The sequence below is a fragment of the Pelodiscus sinensis genome, chromosome 29 (genome assembly GCF_049634645.1).
Source record: "Pelodiscus sinensis isolate JC-2024 chromosome 29, ASM4963464v1, whole genome shotgun sequence".
Taxonomy (NCBI): Eukaryota; Metazoa; Chordata; order Testudines; family Trionychidae; genus Pelodiscus; species Pelodiscus sinensis.
In genome coordinates this window covers 518,426-539,094 of record NC_134739.1, presented here as the reverse complement: position 1 = coordinate 539,094, position 20,669 = coordinate 518,426, and the positions used below count along the sequence as shown (strand labels likewise).

General features: G+C 69.4%; 1 protein-coding gene across 6 annotated transcripts in view; it reads left to right on the top strand.

Moving 5' to 3' along the window:
- PLCD3 (phospholipase C delta 3) overlaps positions 1–20,626 on the top strand; it is a 50,173-nt gene extending 29,547 nt beyond the window's left edge. For 2 of the 6 annotated variants that reach the window (XM_075911418.1, XM_075911416.1), the window contains exons 5-15: positions 297–522; positions 2,748–2,949; positions 5,714–5,858; positions 5,945–6,097; positions 6,405–6,554; positions 6,965–7,106; positions 7,606–7,722; positions 12,008–12,183; positions 14,566–14,698; positions 16,608–16,757; positions 17,509–20,624. In XM_075911418.1, coding sequence (XP_075767533.1) covers positions 297–522; positions 2,748–2,949; positions 5,714–5,858; positions 5,945–6,097; positions 6,405–6,554; positions 6,965–7,106; positions 7,606–7,722; positions 12,008–12,183; positions 14,566–14,698; positions 16,608–16,757; positions 17,509–17,597 — 1,683 coding nt within the window. In that variant the 3' untranslated portion in view covers positions 17,598–20,624. Of the gene's footprint in view, positions 1–296; positions 523–2,747; positions 2,950–5,713; positions 5,859–5,944; positions 6,098–6,404; positions 6,555–6,964; positions 7,107–7,605; positions 7,723–12,007; positions 12,184–14,565; positions 14,699–16,607; positions 16,758–17,508 lie in introns of all 6 variants that reach the window. The other 4 variants (XR_012898040.1, XR_012898041.1, XM_075911417.1 and 1 more) reach the window with 4 other exon arrangements.
- The last annotated feature ends 43 nt before the right edge of the window (positions 20,627–20,669 follow it).

Genomic DNA, 20,669 nt, shown 5'->3' with positions numbered 1-20,669 from the left:
GGCCTGGTGAGCAGGCAGAGGAAGGATGGGCCGGTCGGAAGGTGTTAGCTGGACCCTGCGCAGTCATGTACCACTTGTGCCTCAGTTTCCCCTCTGCACTGTGGGGGGAGGGCTGTTCTGTGTCCCAGGGCTGTGACCGTAACCGCAAGGGCTTGGACACTGGGGCGCGGCTGCGACCCGCCGGGCGCCTCCCCCAGGGCGTGGAGCTCTCCCCCCGCCGCAGGAGCGGCCCAGGCTGGGGGCAGGAGGGGGGGTCGGGGCCCAGCTGGCAGCGTCTCAGCCTGGCCTCCCCCCAGGAGTGCGACAAGTCCAGCAACGGCCGGCTGGAGGAGCACGAGCTGGAGGCCTTCTGCAGGCGGCTGATGCGGAGGCCCGAGCTGGAGGAGCTGTTCCGCCGCTACTCGGGGGAGGACCGCGTGCTGTCGGCCCAGGAGCTGGCCGAGTTCCTGCGGGACCAGGGCGAGGAGGCTGGGCTGGCCCACGCCAAGCAGATCATCCAGACCTACGAGCTCTGCGAGAGAGGTAGGGACCTGCCAGGACCCCAGCCCAGCACCTCGGGGTGCGCCCCGCTGCCCCCTGCTGGCAGAGCCTGCTCCACACACGGGGTGCGCCCCACCGCCCCCTGCTGGCAGAGCCTGCTCCACACATGGGGTGCGCCCCACCGCCCCCTGCTGGCAGAGCCTGCTCCACACACGGGGTGCGCCCCACCGCCCCCTGCTGGCAGAGCCTGCTCCACACATGGGGTGCGCCCCACCGCCCCCTGCTGGCAGAGCCTGCTCCACACACGGGGGTGCGCCCCGCTGCCCCCTGCTGGCAGAGCCTGCTTCACACATGGGGGTGCGCCCCGCTGCCCCCTGCTGGCAGAGCCTGCTCCGCACATGGGGTGCGCCCCACCGCCCCCTGCTGGCAGAGCCTGCTCCGCACATGGGGGTGCACCCCACCGCCCCCTGCTGGCAGAGCCTGCTCCGCACATGGGGGTGCGCCCCGCTGCCCCCTGCTGGCAGGGCCTGCTTCACACATGGGGTGCGCCCCACCGCCCCCTGCTGGCAGAGCCTGCTCCGCACACGGGGTGCGCCCCACCGCCCCCTGCTGGCAGAGCCTGCTCCGCACATGGGGGTGCGCCCCGCTGCCCCCTGCTGGCAGGGCCTGCTCTGCACATGGGGTGCATTTGCCACCCCATGCTGGCAGGGCCTGCTTCACACATGGGGTGCGCCCCACCGCCCCCTGCTGGCAGAGCCTGCTCCGCACATGGGGGTGCGCCCCGCTGCCCCCTGCTGGCAGAGCCTGCTCCGCACATGGGGGTGCGCCCCGCTGCCCCCTGCTGGCAGAGCCTGCTCCGCACATGGGGGTGCGCCCCGCTGCCCCCTGCTGGCAGAGCCTGCTCCACACATGGGGTACGCCTGCTGCCCCCTGCTGGCAGAGCCTGCTGCAAATGCGGGGTGCATCAGCCTGGGCCCCTAGATTCCCAGCAGCATCTGGCTCCCTCGGGGCCCGTCTGGCCCCCGGCCACTGGGCCCCGTCCAGCCCCGCACCCTGGCCTCTCCCACCCTCCATTGCTGCTCTGGATTAACCAGTCCAGACACGGTCATGCCCAGTGGGTAGGGCAGCAGGTGGGGCACGTGGGATCTTTCGCTGGTTCAAGGGGGGATGCTCTGGTGGTTATAACAGGGGAATGGGCAGTCAGCCTTGTGGATCTTGGCCCTGACCCTGTCCCTGCCACTGACTCGCTGCAAGAGCTGGGGCAAGTTGGGCCTTGGTCTGTGCCTCAGTTTCCCCATCTGTCATCTGCTTCGCTGTTCTGGGGATTCTGAGGCCCTGCGATTCAGTCCCACTGTGCCAAGGCCGACTGTGGCTTATCCCACCTTTGTCTTCTCCGTGTGCGGCCGTCCTGGCGAGGCACCTGGTGCGCTGGTGGGGTTGGCTCTGGGTTTCCCAGCAGGGAGCTCCGCTGCGCTGGGCTGTAGGCCCAGATCTGGCCCCCCGGCAGCCTGTATCCAGCTGGGGCCAGCCAGGGAGCGTCCACAGGCCCCGCTGTGCAGCGGTTTGCGGGGTAAAGCTGCGGTCACCGCCGCGGTTAGGAGAGCTGCCGAGAGTTTGCATGTGGCTTGGCAGCATTTCTCTTCCTGCCCCACCCGAGGGCCCCGGACTCCGTCTGCCTGGGCGCCCGGTGGCTGCAAACGGCTAACGAGCCAGCAGGGAGTGGCCTGAGCCCGGGGCGGGGAAATGCCTCAGGCTGCCTCCCTCTTGCTGGCACCCCAGCAGCATTAGCACCCCTCTGCCGGGGCTGCGAACTCTGGCTGGGCAGAGGCTGCCGGGGTCAGCTCTGACTGGGGCACTAGACACTCACAGGCTGACCCACGTCCCGCCCAGCCCGAGCTCATGCCCAGGCGCTCTGGAATGCCATACATGAGGGGAAACTGAGGCACAGCATGGGGGAGGGGACATGTCCAAGGCTACACAGTGAGACTGCGGCAGGTGTCCTGAGTCCTAGTGCCAAGCTGTAGCTGGTACAGACCCTTATAAAGCTGGGCTTGGGCCCCGGATTCCTGCCACCCCGGCCCGGCATTAGCCCCCCCCCCCCATCCCTTTCCTAGCAAGGCTCAAATCAGGGCTCCCAGACTCTAACCCCTAGGCTTGCTACCCCTGAGGGCTCCCATGGGGTGAGGGGCCATGCCAGGCTGATGCTCCCAGCGTGGCCCCACTGACCCCGGCCCACCCTAACGTGCCCTGGCAACGTGTCCCGGCAGCCAGACAGCACGACTTCCTGACGCTGGACGGGTTCACCATGTACCTGCTGTCTGCGGCTGGCGACATCCTGGCCCGGGAGCACACCCAGGTCTGCCAGGACATGAGCCAGCCCCTCTGCCACTACTTCATCTCCGCCTCCCACAACACCTACCTGACGGACAGTCAGATCGGGGGGCCCAGCAGCACGGAGGCCTACATCCGGTAAGGGCCACCCCGGGCCAGGGGAGCCGGCGTCTCCGTGGGCTGGCAGGAGGCGGCGTGTGCCCAGGCGCCGAGTCACTGGCCTCCCAGCAAGAGCGGCCGCCTGCGGGCTGGGGCCTGAATGCAGCACGAGCGCAGCTTGGCAGGTGCCCGCTGCAGATCCCAGGGGACGGGAGCTGTGCAGCGGCACAGAGGGAGCTCCAGACTTGGGGCGCCAGGCGGCACCTGGGAGATTTGGGGCCGAGGGGGAGGGCTCCCCGGCTCCCCTAGAATCCTGCTGTGTCAGCCCCGGCACCAGGGGAGGAGGGTTTGGGGCAAAGTGATGGGGTACCGGCAAGAAGTGGGGTACCAGCAAGAAGTGGTGGAGTACAGATAAGAAGGTGGGGTACCGGTAAGAAGTGGTGGGGTACCAGTAAGAAGGTGGGGTACTGGTAAGAAGTGGTGGGGTACCAGCAAGAAGTGGTGGAGTACAGATAAGAAGGTGGGGTACCAGTAAGAAGTGGTGGGGTACCGGCAAGAAATGGCCGCCTCTACCGGCCCAGACACAGCTGACAACCCCTGGACCACTGATGGGGCGAGAGGGCAGAGACCTCATACCAGTGCTGGATCCCACCAGCAGGGCCGCTGGTGGGGCGCTGGGCTGCCAACGGGCGGGGCCAAAGGGGCAGCTGTCCTGGGGCCTGGCAATTTGAAAGGGCCCAGTGGGCTGCTGGCTGGGGTTACCATGGCAACCGGCAGAGTCCCAGCCAGAGCTAGGGGGGGACGCACCGTGCCGTGCGGAAGGCCTGGCTAGAGGAGGTGGGCCCAGCCCCTGCCCCTCTACCCAAGGCCCCACCCATTAAAGGGCTCAGAGCGAGCCCCCGTACCAGGGAGATTTAAAAATTAGTTACCCCTGGATTCACTCCACTAACATCCTGCTGCAGTGAGTTCCACGGGGTAACACTCTCCCTGCCCCTCCCCTTCCCTCCCCCTGCACCTCCTTCCCTGACATGCGCCATTAGGAGCCCACTCTCGCCCTGCGCTGAGTTGCTCCAGGGCTTGCCGTTGGTCGGACCCCAAGACAAGGCCCCGGGGCAGGGCTAGGCTCCCCTCCGCCAGCTCTTTCTCCGGGCAGGCCCCCCGATCTGGCCTGCACCTCCCCTGGGCTCCCAGGCCTCCTGGTTCAGTCCCGTCTCCCCACTGGACCCCCCCCTCCACCTCCCCCCCGGCTGCATCCGCTCGTTCAGACTCGGAGCTGCGTCCCGCACCAGGTTCCCGGCAGCGCGAAGCTGGGTTAGTGGAGGGTCAGACCCCTCCCTTGCTCGGCGTGAGCCCTATGCCGCACTGGCCCGGGGGCGCCAGGCTGCCGGAGGGGGTCGGGAGTCCAGGGGACGCATGGGGGCAGGGTGCCGTGCTGGCCCCTGGCTGAGCCAACCCCCCCGGCAGGGCGTTCACGGAGGGCTGCCAGAGGGGATTGGGGGTCGGGGGGGGGCAGGGCGCCGTGCTGACCCCCGGCTGAGCCGACCCCCCGGCAGGGTGTTCACGGAGGGCTGCCAGAGGGGATTGGGAGCCTGGGGGGGGCAGGGTGCTGTTCTGGCCCCCGGCTGAGTCGACCCCCCCGGCAGGGCGTTCACGGAGGGCTGCCAGAGGGGATTGGGAGACTGGGGGGGGCAGGGTGCTGTTCTGGCCCCCGGCTGAGCCGACCCCCCGGCAGGGCGTTCACGGAGGGCTGCCAGAGGGGATTGGGGGTCGGGGGGGGGGGGCAGGGCGCCGTGCTGACCCCCGGCTGAGCCGACCCCCTGGCAGGGCGTTCACGGAGGGCTGCCAGAGGGGATTGGGGGTCTGGGGGGGCAGGGTGCCGTGCCGGCCCCCGGCTGAGCTGACCCCCCGGCAGGGCGTTCACGGAGGGCTGCCAGAGGGGATTGGGGGCCTGGGGGGGGGCAAGGTGCCGTGCTGGCCCCCGGCTGAGCTGACCCCCCGGCAGGGCGTTCACGGAGGGCTGCCAGAGGGGATTGGGAGCCTGGGGGGGGGCAAGGTGCCGTGCTGGCCCCCGGCTGAGCTGACCCCCCGGCAGGGCGTTCACGGAGGGCAGCCAGAGGGGATTGGGGGCCTGGGGGGGGCAGGGTGCCGTGCTGGCCCCCGGCTGAGCCGACCCCCTGGCAGGGCGTTCACGGAGGGCTGCCAGAGGGGATTGGGGGTCGGGGGGGGGGGGCAGGGCGCCGTGCTGACCCCCGGCTGAGCCGACCCCCTGGCAGGGCGTTCACGGAGGGCTGCCAGAGGGGATTGGGGGTCTGGGGGGGCAGGGTGCCGTGCCGGCCCCCGGCTGAGCTGACCCCCCGGCAGGGCGTTCACGGAGGGCTGCCAGAGGGGATTGGGGGTCGGGGGGGGCAGGGTGCCGTGCTGGCCCCCGGCTGAGCTGACCCCCCGGCAGGGCGTTCACGGAGGGCTGCCAGAGGGGATTGGGGGCCTGGGGGGGGCAGGGTGCCGTGCTGGCCCCCGGCTGAGCTGACCCCCCGGCAGGGCGTTCACGGAGGGCTGCCAGAGGGGATTGGGGGTCTGGGGGGGCAGGGTGCCGTGCTGGCCCCCGGCTGAGCTGACCCCCCGGCAGGGCGTTCACGGAGGGCTGCCAGAGGGGATTGGAGGTCGGGGGGGGGCAGGGTGCCGTGCTGGCCCCCGGCTGAGCTGACCCCCCGGCAGGGCGTTCACGGAGGGCTGCCAGAGGGGATTGGGGGTCGGGGGGGGCAGGGTGCCGTGGTGGCCCCCGGCTGAGCCGACCCCCCGGCAGGGCGTTCACGGAGGGCTGCCGCTGTGTGGAGCTGGACTGCTGGGAGGGCCCGAACGGGGAGCCGATCATCTACCACGGCCACACCCTCACCTCCAAGATCCTCTTCCGCGACGCCATCGAGAGCATCCGGGCCTACGCCTTCCAGGTGAGCCCCGCGCGGCGGGTGGGGCTGCCTGGGCTGGAGCAGGAAGTGCCCCCCATGGCGCTGTCCCTCACCCCCCGTCTCCCCAGCACTCCGCGTACCCCGTGATCCTGTCCCTGGAGAACCACTGCGGGCCGGAGCAGCAGGCCACCATGGCGCGGCACATGAGAGCCATCTTGGGGGACATGCTGCTGACCCAGCCGCTGGATGGGCTGAGCCCCACGGAGCTCCCGTCCCCGGAGGTAACGCTCTGGGCCTCCCGCTGGAGGGGAGGGTCCCTGGGGGGTGAGCTGAGAGGAGGCCCAAAGCCCCTAGCTTCATGGATTCATCGTATGGACGCCCCTGGGCCTCGCCTCCCTCCATCCCCGTGCACCCAGGGTGGGGCAGAAAGCCCCTTGGCCATTGCCAGAGGGCGAGAGCGGGGTCCTACTGGAGCACATCAGGTGGAGGGGGAGAGACACCGTTACCCTGTGGGACTCTCTGCAGCAGGATGTTGGGCAGGGTGGGGTCCCCCCACCAGTCTGAGACATGGGCTTTCCTCTTGTGCAGCAACTGAAAGGCAAGATCCTGGTGAAAGGGAAGAAGCTGCCGGACCTGGAGTGTGACCCCAAGAACTCGAGCGTCCTCTTGGAGAGCAATGGGGAGGAGGAGGAGGAGGAGGAGGAGGAGGAGAGGATGCTGCGGAGAGCCGGCAGGAGGGTGAGGAGGAGCAGGACCAGCCCCTTGTGGGCCGGGGGCAGGGCTGGGCCCCAGACCTCGTGGCTGCCCCCTTGCGTGGCAGATGCTGCTGCTGGAGCAAGCCGGGCCCAGGTCTCCCTTCCCGCCGCACAGAGAGATCGGACACGGCCGATGGGGGGGGGGCTCTGTGGCCAGCCTGGCCGGGTGGCTGGATCCCCCGCTGGCCCCAGCAGGCGTCTCAGGACTAAGGCCGCTGCCTCACCCGGCAGCCCGTGTCCTTGGCATGCTGGGGCCGGGGCCGAGGGCCTGGCTCTGAGCCCCTCGCGGGACCGGGGCGGGGCGGGGCCGAGCCGAGCAAGTGCCCCGGCCCCCGAAGGGTGGAAAGGTCCCGGGCTGCAGCCGCGACCCCCCCGCTGTGCCTGCTCCCCCAGATCTCGCCGGAGCTCTCCGCCCTGGTCGTGTACTGCCAGGCCGTGCCCTTCCGGGGCCTGGAGGAGGCGCTGCGGAGCCAGCTGCCCTGCCACATGTCCTCCTTCAGCGAGAGGGCGGCCAGGACGCTCATTAAGGAGTCAGGTACCGGGAGACAGGCTGGGCTCCCCCGGCCTTGGGGCCCCCGGGACACAGCAGGCCTGGGGCTTGGCTGGGTGGGCTGCAGGGCTCTGGCTCTGCCCATGGAGCAGCTGGCCTGGGGCTGAGCTGATGGGAGATCCGGGACTGACGGGGGGACCTGGCTGCACAGAGCTGGGGCCAGACAGGGCTGGGACCCCCGGACCTGGCAGGCTTCCTGCTGTCGGGGCAGGGGCTCGGCTGCCTGCTGGGCGTGACGGGGGGACTCGGCTCTTCCCTGCGGCTTGTCAGCCCCGTGCTCTGAGCCGTGAGACCTGGGGAGACCCTGCTCCTGAGCGTGGGGCCCTGAACACCCTGGGCTGGGCTGCAGGGGCAGCCGGGGGGGCGGGCCAGGGCGGCAGACACGGCCCAGCCGGGCCCCCCCAAGGAGATCACTGGCCAGCAGCCCAGGCGCCACACGGGCTCCGGCGGCCGCGCTGACAGCAGCTGCTGTGCCCTGCTGCAGGGAGCGGCCTGGTCCGGTACAACGCCCGGCACCTGAGCCGCATCTACCCCATGGGGCTGAAGATGAACTCGTCCAACTACAACCCCCAGGAGATGTGGAACGTCGGCTGCCAGCTCGGTGAGACAGGGCGGGGCAGCCTGCGCCGTGCCTCAGTTTCCCCTCAGTGCCGCTGGCCTGCTTTGGAGGAGGGGGTTCTATTCCTGTGGGCTCTGGGCGCCCCCTGCTGGTTCTTATGGCTCCTTGCTGGCCAGTGTCCCTGAGGGCCTCCCACTTGCCCAGTCTGCCTGCCCCGCGGGGCTGGGGGCCGGGTGCTGCTCCAGCCCTCCCGCCATGGCCTCTGTGCGGATCCAGTCACCGGCCCGGGGGCTCACGGGGCATCTGTTGGGCGCGGCGCCTCGGCCGCAGGTTGCCCGGGGTCTGGTTCTCCAGCCGAACGCCCGGCCAAAAGGGGACCCTGGCGGCTGCTCTCCGGGCCACTAACTGTTTGGCCGCCTGGTCGGCGGCGCAGCAGAACCAAGGGGCCTCGTGCCCGGCTCCGAACTGGCACTCGCCCCTCGGTGCCAGGCTGGGGGCTCCGTGTGCTGCCCCCGAGTGCCAGAGGCCGAGCACGGAGCCCCTGGCCCCCGCCTCGGAGCCCAGGGACACGCCAGCTGCTCCTGGGAGCTGACTGCACCCCCCTGAGCCTGCACCTCTGCCCAGACCCCTCCCACACCCTGACTCGCCCAGAGTCTGTACCCCTACGTGCGTACGCCCCCCCCGAGCCTGCACCTCTGCCCAGACCCCTCCCACACCCTGACTCGCCCAGAGTCTGTACCCCTACGTGCCTACGCCCCCCCAGCCGGCACCCCCGCCCAGAACCCTCCCACACCCCGCCCAGAGTCTGTACCCCTACGTGCCTACGCCCCCCCAGCCGGCACCCCCGCCCAGAACCCTCCCACACCCTGCCCAGAGTCTGTACCCCTACGTGCGTACGCCCCCCCCAGCCTGCACCCCCCGCCCAGACCCCTCCCACACCCTGCCCAGAGTCTGTACCCCTACGTGCGTACGCCCCCCCCAGCCTGCACCCCCGCCCAGACCCCTCCCACACCCTGCCCAGAGTCTGTACCCCTACGTGCGTACGCCCCCCCGAGCCTGCACCCCCCGCCCAGACCCCTCCCACACCCCGCCCAGAGTCTGTACCCCTACGTGCGTACGCCCCCCCGAGCCTGCACCCCCCGCCCAGACCCCTCCCACACCCCGCCCAGAGTCTGTACCCCTACATGCGTACGCCCCCCCGAGCCTGCACCCCCCGCCCAGACCCCTCCCACACCCTGCCCAGAGTCTGTACCCCTACGTGCGTACGCCCCCCCAGCCTGCACCCCCGCCCAGACCCCTCCCACACCCTGCCCAGAGTCTGTACCCCTACGTGCGTACGCCCCCTCCAGCCTGCACCCCCGCCCAGAACCCTCCCACACCCCGCCCAGAGTCTGTACCCCTACGTGCGTACGCCCCCCCGAGCCTGCACCCCCCGCCCAGACCCCTCCCACACCCCGCCCAGAGTCTGTACCCCTACATGCGTACGCCCCCCCGAGCCTGCACCCCCCCGCCCAGACCCCTCCCACACCCTGCCCCGAGTCTGTACCCCTACGTGCGTACGCCCCCCCGAGCCTGCACCCCCGCCCAGACCCCTCCCACACCCTGCCCCGAGTCTGTACCCCTACGTGCGTACGCCCCCCCAGCCTGCACCCCCCGCCCAGACCCCTCCCACACCCCGCCCAGAGTCTGTACCCCTACGTGCGTACGCCCCCCCAGCCTGCACCCCCCGCCCAGACCCCTCCCACACCGCCCAGAGTCTGTACCCCACGTGCCTACGCCCCCCCGAGCCTGCACCCCCCGCCCAGACCCCTCCCACACCCCGCCCAGAGTCTGCACCCCTACGTGCGTACGCCCCCCCAAGCCTGCACCCCCCGCCCAGACCCCTCCCACACCCTGCCCAGAGTCTGTACCCCTACGTGCGTACGCCCCCCCGAGCCTGCACCCCCCGCCCAGACCCCTCCCACACCGCCCAGAGTCTGTACCCCTACGTGCGTACGCCCCCCCGAGCCTGCACCCCCCCGCCCAGACCCCTCCCACACCCTGCCCAGAGTCTGTACCCCTACGTGCGTACGCCCCCCCGAGCCTGCACCCCCCCGCCCAGACCCCTCCCACACCCTGCTCAGAGTCTGTACCCCTACGTGCGTACGCCCCCTCCAGCCTGCACCCCCCGCCCAGACCCCTCCCACACCCTGCTAAGAGTCTGTACCCCTACGTGCGTACGCCCCCTCCAGCCTGCACCCCCCGCCCAGACCCCTCCCACACCCTGCCCAGAGTCTGTACCCCTACGTGCGTACGCCCCCCCCGAGCCTGCACCTCCGCCCAGACCCCTCCCACACCCTGCCCAGAGTCTGTACCCCTACGTGCGTACGCCCCCCCCAGCCTGCATCCCCGCCCAGACCCCTCCCACACCCTGCCCAGAGTCTGTATCCCTACGTGCCTACGCCGCCCCGAGCCTGTACCCCCGCCCAGACCCCTCCCACACTCCGCCCCGAGTCTGTACCCCTACGTGCGTACGCACCCCCGAGCCTGCACCCCCCCGCCCAGACCCCTCCCACACCCTGCCCAGAGTCTGTACCCCTACGTGCGTACGCCCCCCCGAGCCTGCACCCCCCGCCCAGACCCCTCCCACACCCCGCCCAGAGTCTGTACCCCTATGTGCGTACGCCCCCCCGAGCCTGCACCTCCACCCAGACCCCTCCCACACCCCGCCCAGAGTCTGTACCCCTACGTGCGTACGCCCCCCCGAGCCTGCACCCCCCGCCCAGACCCCTCCCACACCCTGCCCAGAGTCTGTACCCCTACGTGCGTACACCCCCCCAGCCTGCACCTCCGCCCAGACCCCTCCCACACCCCGCCCAGAGTCTGTACCCCTACGTGCGTACGCCCCCCCCAGCCTGCACCCCCTGCCCAGACCCCTCCCATACCCTGCCCAGAGTCTGTACCCCTACGTGCGTACGCCCCCCCGAGCCTGCACCCCCCGCCCAGACCCCTCCCACACCCTGCCCAGAGTCTGTACCCCTACGTGCGTACGTCCCCCCGAGCCTGCACCCCCCGCCCAGACCCCTCCCACACCCTGCCCAGAGTCTGTACCCCTACGTGCGTACGCCCCCTCCAGCCTGCACCTCCGCCCAGACCCCTCCCACACCCTGCCCAGAGTCTGTACCCCTACGTGCGTACGTCCCCCCGAGCCTGCACCCCCCGCCCAGACCCCTCCCACACCCTGCCCAGAGTCTGTACCCCTACGTGCGTACGCCCCCTCCAGCCTGCACCTCCGCCCAGACCCCTCCCACACCCTGCCCAGAGTCTGTACCCCTACGTGCGTACGCCCCCTCCAGCCTGCACCTCCGCCCAGACCCCTCCCACACCCTGCCCAGAGTCTGTACCCCTACGTGCGTACGCCCCCTCCAGCCTGCACCTCCGCCCAGACCCCTCCCACACCCTGCCCAGAGTCTGTACCCCTACGTGCGTACGCCCCCCCGAGCCTGCACCCCCCGCCCAGACCCCTCCCACACCCTGCCCAGAGTCTGTACCCCTACGTGCGTACGCCCCCCCGAGCCTGTACCCCCCCGCCCAGACCCCTCCCACACCCTGCCCAGAGTCTGTACCCCTACGTGCGTACGCCCCCTCCAGCCTGCACCCCCCGCCCAGACCCCTCCCACACCCCGCCCAGAGTCTGTACCCCTACGTGCGTACGCCCCCTCCAGCCTGCACCCCCCGCCCAGACCCCTCCCACACCCTGCCCAGAGTCTGTACCCCTACGTGCGTACGCCCCCCCGAGCCTGCACCCCCCGCCCAGACCCCCCCACACCCTGCCCAGAGTCTGTACCCCTACGTGCGTACGCCCCCCCGAGCCTGCACCCCCCGCCCAGACCCCTCCCACACCCTGCCCAGAGTCTGTACCCCTACGTGCGTACGCCCCCCCGAGCCTGCACCCCCCGCCCAGACCCCCCCACACCCTGCCCAGAGTCTGTACCCCTACGTGCGTACGCCCCCCCGAGCCTGCACCCCCCGCCCAGACCCCCCCACACCCTGCCCAGAGTCTGTACCCCTACGTGCGTACGCCCCCCCCAGCCTGCACCTCCACCCAGACCCCCCCACACCCCGCCCAGAGTCTGTACCCCTACGTGCGTACGCCCCCTCCAGCCTGCACCCCCGCCCAGACCCCCCCACACCCTGCCCAGAGTCTGTACCCCTACGTGCCTACGCCCCCCCCACTGAGCTCCACCCACACCCAAGTACCTTCGTGGAGCGTCCGCATCCCTGGCACCTCCAGCCCCCCCTTGTCTCCCCTCCCCCGCCCATCACCCCGCTGCTCTCTGTCCCCTAGTGGCGCTGAACTTCCAGACGCCCGGCTGGAAGATGGATCTGAACCGCGGGCGGTTCCTGGCCAACGGGCGCTGCGGCTACGTTCTCAAGCCCAGCTTCCTGCGCAGCCGCCAGGCCTCCTTCGACCCCGAGGCCGGGTGCGGGCCCGGGCACAGACCCACCCAGCTGCGGGTCAAGGTGCGCAGGCCCGTGGTGCACAGAGCTGTGGAGCGGCTGGGTGCGCAGCTGGGGGGGGGGTGAGTGTGCGAGGGGTGGAGCTGGGGGGTGCAAGGAGAGACGCAGTGGGGATGTGAGGAGAGGGGCAGGGGGTGCGTGCTAGGAAGGGCTCTAGGGGTGCAAGGAATGTGCAAGGGGAGGGCCAGTGAGGGTGCAAGGAGTGTGCACTAAGAGGAGTTGTAGGGATGCGAGGCACATGCATGGGAAGGGGTTGTAAGGAAAGTGCACTAGGAGGAATTCTAGGGGTGTGAGGAGCATGGGAGGGGAGGAGCAGTGGGGGTGCGAGGAGCATGCAAAGGGAGCGGCATTGGGTGTGGGAGGAGCAAGTGGGAGGGCTGGGTGTGCAAGGAGCGTGAGGGGGCTGTGGGTGTGTGGGGGGGCTGTGGAGGTGTGAGAAGTGTGCACTAGGAAAGGCTGTGGGGATGCGAGGTGCATGCAAGGGGAGAGGGAGTGGGTGTGTGAGGAGTGAGTGAGGGGAGCTGTGGGTGTGCAAGGAGCAATTGGGGGCAATGGGTGTGCAAGGAGTGTGCAAGGGGAGGGGCCGTAGACGTGCGAGGAAGGTGCACCGGGGCGGCCGGGGGGGGAAGCAAGGCGTGTGCAAGGAGAGGGGTCGTGGACGTGCGAGCAGGGTGCACCGGGGGGCGAGGGTGCGAGGCACATGCGAGGGGAGGGGCTGTGGGCGTGCGAGGAGGGTGCACCGGGGGAATGCAAGGCGCACGCGATGGGAGGGACCGTGGACGTGCGAGGAGGTGCACCAGGGGGGCCGTGGGGGTGCAAGGCGCGTGCGAGGGGAGGGGACGTGGACGTGCGAGGAGGGTGCACTGGGGGGGCGAGGCACATGCAAGGGGCGGGGCTGTGGGCGTGCGAGGAGGGTGCACCGGGGGATGTGAGGCGCATGCGAGGGGAGGGGCCGTGGACATGCGAGGAGGGTGCACTGGGGGGGCGAGGCACGTGCGAGGAGGGTGCACCAGGGGATGCGAGGCGCATGTGAGGGGAGGGGCCATGGATGTGCGAGGTGGTGCACCGGGAGGGGTCGGGGGGTGCGAGGCGTGTGCGAGGGGAGGGGCCGTGGACGTGCGAGGAGGGTGCACCGGGGGGCGAGGTACGTGCAAGGGGAGGGGCTGTGGACGTGCGAGGAGGTGCACCGGGAGGGGTCGGGGGGTGCGAGGCACGTGCAAGAGGAGGGGCTGTAGATGTGCGAGGAGGGTGCACCGGGGGGGCGAGGCACGTGCGAGGAGGGTGCACCAGGGGATGCGAGGCGCATGCGAGGGGAGGGGCCATGGACGTGCGAGGTGGTGCACCGGGAGGGGTCGGGGGTGCGAGGCGCGTGCGACGGGAGGGGCCGTGGACGTGCGAGGAGGTGGACCGGGAGGTTGTGGGGGTGCAAGGCACGTGCAAGGGGAGGGGCCGTGGACGTGCGAGGAGGGTGCACCGGGGGGGCGAGGCGCGTGCAAGGGGAGGGGCTGTGGGCGTGCGAGGTGCACCGGGAGGGGTCGGGGGGGTGCGAGGCGCATGCGAGGGGAGGGGCCGTGGACATGCGAGGAGGTGCACCGGGAGGGGTCGGGGGGGTGTGAGGCGCGTGCAAGAGGGGCCGTGGACGTGCGAGGAGGGTGCACCGGGGGGGCGAGGCACGTGCGAGGGGAGGGGCTGTGGGCGTGCGAGGAGGTGCACCGGGAGGGGTCGGGGGGGTGCGAGGCGCATGCGAGGGGAGGGGCCGTGGACATGCGAGGAGGTGCACCGGGAGGGGTCGGGGGGGTGTGAGGCGCGTGCAAGAGGGGCCGTGGACGTGCGAGGAGGGTGCACCGGGGGGGCGAGGCGCGTGCAAGGGGAGGGGCCGTGGACGTGCGAGGAGGGTGCACCGGGGGGGCGAGGCGCGTGCAAGGGGAGGGGCTGTGGGCGTGCGAGGTGCACCGGGAGGGGTCGGGGGGGTGCGAGGCGCATGCGAGGGGAGGGGCCGTGGACATGCGAGGAGGTGCACCGGGAGGGGTCGGGGGGTGTGAGGCGCGTGCAAGAGGGGCCGTGGACGTGCGAGGAGGGTGCACCGGGGGGGCGAGGCACGTGCGAGGGGAGGGGCTGTGGGCGTGCGAGGAGGTGCACCGGGAGGTGTCGGGGGGGTGCGAGGCGCATGCGAGCGGAGGGGAGGGGCCATGGTCCCAGCAGGCTCAGCGCTGGGAATGCTCAAGGCCCGGGTAGGGCCCAGCCACAATCCCCACCTGTTCCCGCCCCCGGAGAGTGGGCCAGGCCCAGGGACTGCCACGTGGATCCCGGGATCAGTGGGGGAGTCCACAGCTGTGGCACAGCCCGGCGCGGCCCCCTCCCCCGCGCTCACCCGCCTCCCTGCAGGTGATCACGGCCCAGCAGCTGCCCAAGCTGAACCCGAAGAAAAGCTCCATCGTGGACCCCTTTGTGCGCGTGGAGATCCACGGCGTCCCGGCCGACTGCAGCCAGCAGCAGACCGAGTACAAGCTCAACAACGGTGAGCGCCCGCCGGGGGAGCCCACGGGCTCCAAGGGGCTCTGGCCGTTCCCCGGCCGGCCGGGACCAGAGCGGAATCCAGCACCCGCCCCTGCCGTGGCTCTGCTCCTCCGCCCTGGTCAGCCGCTGTGCTGCCCCCCACGGCCCTGGGGATCGCTCGGTCAAGGGCAGCCCCCTGGACAGCCTGGGCTTCCAGCTGGCTCGGAGTCAGGGGTCTCTGAAAACATCCACTCCCTGTGCAGCAGCTGACCCAGCAAACACCGCGCTGGGAATCATTAGACAGGGGCGAGGAGAACACAGAACATCCTACTGCCGCTGTAGAAATCCCTGGCACGCCCACAGCCGGCACGCTGCACGCAGAGGGGCCGGCTCCTCTCAGACAAGATACACTGGCCTTGGGAAAGGGCAACCACACACAGTGCTGAGGGTTTGAAATGGTCCCTCTGAAGAGATTCCAAAGACGGGGACTTTTCGCTTAGAAGACAGACGACTAGGGGGGTTATGATCAAGGGCTATAAAATCGTGCCTGGCGTGGAGAAAGTAACTAAGGAAAAGTTATTTACTTGTTCCCATAACACAAGAACTAGGGGTCACCCAATGAAATCAGCAGGCAGCAGGTTTACAACAAACCAAAGGAAGTTTTTCTTCACTCGGCGCACAGTCAACCTGTGGAACTCCTCGCCAGGGGATGTGGTGATGAGTAGGACTTCACAAAAGAGCTGGATGCATTCATGGAGGACAGGTCCATCAGCCCTAAACCACCTATTAGCCAGGCTGGCATGGCACCCCTAGCCTGTTTGCCAGGGCTGGGAATGGGTGACGGGGAGGGATCACTGGCTGGTTCCCTGTTCTGTTCACTCCCTCCAGGGCAGCTGGTGTTGGCCGCAGTAGGCAGCCAGGACACGGGGCTACGTGGACCTTTGGTCTGCCCCGGCCTGGTCGCTCTTCTGTTCTCCAGCTGCTGTTAAATCTGACCGAGCAGGAGGTGGGAAGAGAAATTAGCCAAAATCTTCTCTAGGGCCTCACTAGCTCCAGTGCAGGATTTAACTAACACGTGCGTGCATTCGCACACGCATTCACACTCGCACGCACACGCACTCGCATTCGCACACGCACACACATTCGCACACGCATTCGCACTCGCACACACAGGGTTAGTGCAGAAGTGCCCCGGTGCACTGCTGGGTCTGTCGTTGGGTGCCCAGCCCCCCCTGCTCCCAGGGTAGGCAATAGCCCCATGAGCGCAGGGAAGGGCCCACCTGTCTCGGGCTGGCTAGTGAGCTGGAGCCCCTGCCCCTGAGCAATGGTCCCTCTCGTCTTTTCCAGCCCCACGCAGAATGGATTTTCTTATGTGCACCAAGGCATGTGCGGATGTGCACCACCCCTAGACAGCAAAACCGAGCTGTGGGCGCTTTTCTAATTGGCTGGGCTGCACTTGAATTTCGCCTGAGTGGCCGCCCAAGCCCCCAGCCTACAGGGAACCCTGCCCCTGAGAAATAAAAATAATGCCTGATTAACCTGTGGGACTCCCTGCTACAGGACACCTGTGGGCCTAAGAGCCTGGCAGGATTCCAGTGGACCTGGGTGTTTAGCTGGGAAAAGCAGGGCTGGAAATCCTCCTGCTCCAAGGCAGTAATCACCCATGGGGCAGAGAACCCCCCCCCCAGCTGTATTCCATAATTATCTAAGGGGGGGGGGAGTAGAAAGAGTCCTCCCAGCTCTCTCAGAAGCCGCTGTGGGGCAAGGAGCTGGAGTCCGGCCTGGGGCCTTAGCAGCTCCCCTGCAGTGACGGAGCCTGAGGACCCCCGAGGGTGCAGCCCTGTGGCGCCACATGCGACTGATGCTCGGGGGGGCAGGGGGCGCAGGGCAGCTGGCCCAGCCTGTGACCCTGCCTGTCCCCCGCCCCCCAGGGTTCAACCCGCGCTGGGAGGAGACGCTGAGCTTCCAGCTGCAGGTGCCAGAGCTGGCCCTGGTGCGCTTCGTGGTGGAAGATTATGACACCACCTCCTGCAATGACTTTGTGGGGCAGTTCACCCTGCCCTTCAGCTGCCTGAGAGAAGGTGGGTGCGGGGCAGGCCGGGCGCTGGGGCAGGAAGCACCGTGCCCGGCAGGCTGCCAAGGACCCTGCATGGGGGAGCTGCGAGGCACGGGGGGGGCATTGGAGGGGACCCCCCTAGCTCAGCAGGGCTCTCCCTGGTGCATCAGTCCCGCTGGCCCAGTGACTCCCGCTGCAGGCCTGGCTCCATCAGGCTCTGTGATCCGCTCTTGTCCCGCAGCACCGCAGAACACCCCCCTTGCTGCACGTGGCCAGGCCCAGAGCAGAGAGTGCCGGCCACCTTCTTCGCCAGCCACCTGACTTCAGGCCGGGGACCCCGGCCGATGGCCCCTCATCTTTCCACCCATGTGCGGAATAATTTTGTTCTGTGCACGGAGGCATGTGCCAGTGTGCACCACCCATAGAAACAACACAGGGACCAGTGGGCGCTCTGCTGATCAGCTGGGCAGCACCTGAATCTCTCGTGAGGGGCCGCCCGGCGCGTAGGGACGCTGGTGGGCGTCTGCTCTGCCCTGCTTTGCCTCCACGCCCCACCTGCCAGCACTGAGCCTGCCCACAGGGCCTGCCCTCCCACTTCCCTCCTGCTCTCCTTGGGCAGCCCGGCCCCTCTATCCCCCGCCCCCGCGGTGGCTGCATTTCCATAGCAGATACCAGGCGTGCATGGGGGTGGGGAGCCAAGCCACGCTCTGCCTGCAGGGGTGGAGGGCTGGGGGAGCTGTGTCCCTGCCTCACCTGCTGCCTCCCTCTGCTCCCAGGGTATCGCCACGTCCACCTGCTCTCCCGGGACGGGGCGTCGCTGGCGCCGGCCACGCTCTTCGTGCACGTCCAAGCCACGAAGCTGTGAGAGCTCCCGGCCGAGGGACCGCCCGGGCAGGGCCTGCCAGGAGCCCTTCGACATTGCGCGCAGCGGGGCACGAGTCTGGGCCGCCCTGCCGGTCCCACGCTGGGTGCGTGGTGCCAGGTGGCCCTGTGCTGAGTCTGTGGGGCCGGGCAGCCCTGCCGGTCCTACCCTGGGTGCGTGGTGCCAGGTGGCCCTGTGCTGAGTCTGTGGGGCCGGGCGGCCCTGCCGGTCCTACCCTGGGTGCGTGGTGCCAGGTGGCCCTGTGCTGAGTCTGTGGGGCCGGGCGGCCCTGCCGGTCCTACCCTGGGTGCGTGGTGCCAGGTGGCCCTGTGCTGAGTCTGTGGGGCCGGGCGGCCCTGCCGGTCCTACCCTGGGTGCGTGGTGCCAGGTGGCCCTGTGCTGAGTCTGTGGGGCCGGGCGGCCCTGCCGGTCCTACCCTGGGTGCGTGGTGCCAGGTGGCCCTATGCTGAGTCTGTGGGGCCGGGTGGCCCTGCTGGTCCTACCCTGGGTGCGTGGTGCCAGGTGGCCCTATGCTGAGTCTGTGGGGCCGGGTGGCCCTGCCGGTCCTACCCTGGGTGCGTGGTGCCAGGTGGCCCTATGCTGAGTCTGTGGGGCCGGGTGGCCCTGCTGGTCCTACCCTGGGTGCGTGGTGCCAGGTGGCCCTATGCTGAGTCTGTGGGGCCAGGCGGCCCTATGCTGAGTCTGTGGTGCCGGGCGGCCCTATGCTGAGTCTGTGGGGCCGGGCGGCCCTGCCGGTCCTACCCTGGGTGCGTGGTGCCAGGTGGCCCTATGCTGAGTCTGTGGGGCTGGGTGGCCTTGCCGGCCCTACCCTGGGTGCGTGGTGCCAGGCGGCCCTATGCTGAGTCTGTGGGGCCGGGCGGCCCTATGCTGAGTCTGTGGGGCTGGGAGGCCTTGCCGGCCCTACCCTGGGCACGTGGTGCCTCTCACCTGCACCTTCCTGCTGTGGGGGCCGCGGGCGGCGCCTGTGCCAGCGCCCTTCCAGAAACAGGCAGAGGAGGGACTCGGGGCAGGCCAGCGCCAGGTGTGACGAGGGGGCTGGACGGGCGGCTCTTTCCACTAGCCAGCGAGGGCGTTCCTGCAGCGGGGGCGGGGACACGCTGCCTGCCTCTCGTGCATCACACAAGCGTGTGCATGCGCCCACATTCTCACAGGGAAGCGCACATGCTGAAGGGCCCACCCACACGCCAGTGGTCACGTGCACAGCTACTCTGAGGGGCTACACACACACGTGCAGAGGCCACACTCGCCTCCCTCCGATGGGCACATGCCAATGCACTGGCACACGCACTCACACGGCCCCCCGACCCAGCAAAGGGGCCACACGCTCCGCAGAGCACACGCACTCACATGCTTTCCAGTTAACCCTTTAGTGCTCGCTGCACATGCTGGGGGCGGAGACGCTTGCACTGAAGGGGCCTTTGGCTTGGTCGCAGCGGGGCGGGTGGCTGCCGTGCCCAGCAGCTTGGGGGGGGGGCTGCCCTAGAGCCCAGGGCCTGTGGCCGTGCCCAGCAGCTTGGGGGAGGGGAAGGGGGGCTGCCCTAGAGCCCAGGGCCTGTGCAAATCGATCTAATATATTGTGAAGTGCCAATAAAAGTTTATTTTACCAAATGCCGCCTGTGCCACCTGGCGTCTGTGCCGGCCTGCAGGGATGCCCCAGGGCAGGGTCTGGCTCAGCCCCCCGGGGATGGCCTGAGGGGTCGGTCCCTCCGGCGCCGTGGGGCTGGTGGTGCTCCCAGGAGCTGGGGGTTCCCACTCGCAATGCAAACCAGTCCCAGCAGGCACGGGCTGCACAGCGGGAACGGGGCGGGTACCGCAGGGGCCGGGCTGCTGGTGCCTGCGGGCGGGGCCCTGTCACATTCACGGCCAGGTCTGGTCACTTTCACCACCAGGGATTGTAAAACCAGCCAGGCCATGTCCCGGTTTCCGCTAGGGAAACGGAACAGCTGGGGGCTGTGAGCGGAGGGCGCTGACCCACACAGGAGTTCGGGGGGGGCCAGTGCTGCCCCCTCCCTTCTGCTCTGCTGCGCTCGGGCTGGGCGGCTGGAGGCTGCTGGCCGGGAGGCAGAGGCCTGCCAGCAGCAGCGCAGGACGGCATGGGATGGTCTTGCCACCTCACTTCTGTGCTTAGGGGCCATGTTGGGGGAGGGGGGAAGATCACATACCCCCAAACGCTGTGGGGAGAGGGGCAAGGGGGCAGCTGCCCTGGGCCCCATACTTTGGGGGGGATGTCCCAGCATTAGGCGTTACCCCCAAACACTCACCCAGCTGCCCACCCTGTCACTCCACTTCCTGCCACTGGTGAGTGTGGGGGGTTACACCCCTTTCTCCGAGGCCCCTCCCCCACCGACAGCCTGGGGGGGCGGAGCAGGCTGCAGGGGCGGGCCTCCCTGCTCTCACCAGCAGCGGGAAGTGGAGTGACCCAACCCAGGCTGCTCCGTGCCCCTGGCTCCCTGCCCCATTGGTGGGGGATGGGGCGGCTCTGCCCCACGGGAAGGAAGTGGAGCGATGGGGCCAGGGGACTCCTCTTCCCCCTGCCCCCACAGACAAGGGTGGGACAGCTGACCCCTGCTGCCACCCCCCTCCACTACTGCCCCAGGCTGCACAGCTCAGGGAGGGGACTGGGGGCAGGAAGAGCCAGGGCCTTCCCCCAGGAAAGTTTGGGGAGGAGTCACATGGGGGCAGTCACATGACCAGTGGCCCCTGCTGCTCCTCTCCAGCAATGGTCCCTCTAATTTTTTCCATGGGTGGAATAAATGCTGTTCCGTGCACCAAGGCGCGTGCGGATGTGCACCACCGCGATTTCCCACCCACGCACGAAGCGTGCAAGCAGGCTCTCAGACACCAGACTGAGTGCCTGGGTGCTAGTTTGGATAGTTGTCAATAAATAGCTTCTAACGCTCTCCCCTCTGCTGCCATGTCTCCCACCCGCCCCTCGCCCCCTCTGCTGTCCTGGCTCCTGCCCTTCTCGCCCCCCTCTGCCCTCCTGGGACCTGCCCCCTCCCCGTCCGCTCTGACCCCTGCGCCTGCCCTTCCCTTCCCTCTTGTGCCCACCCC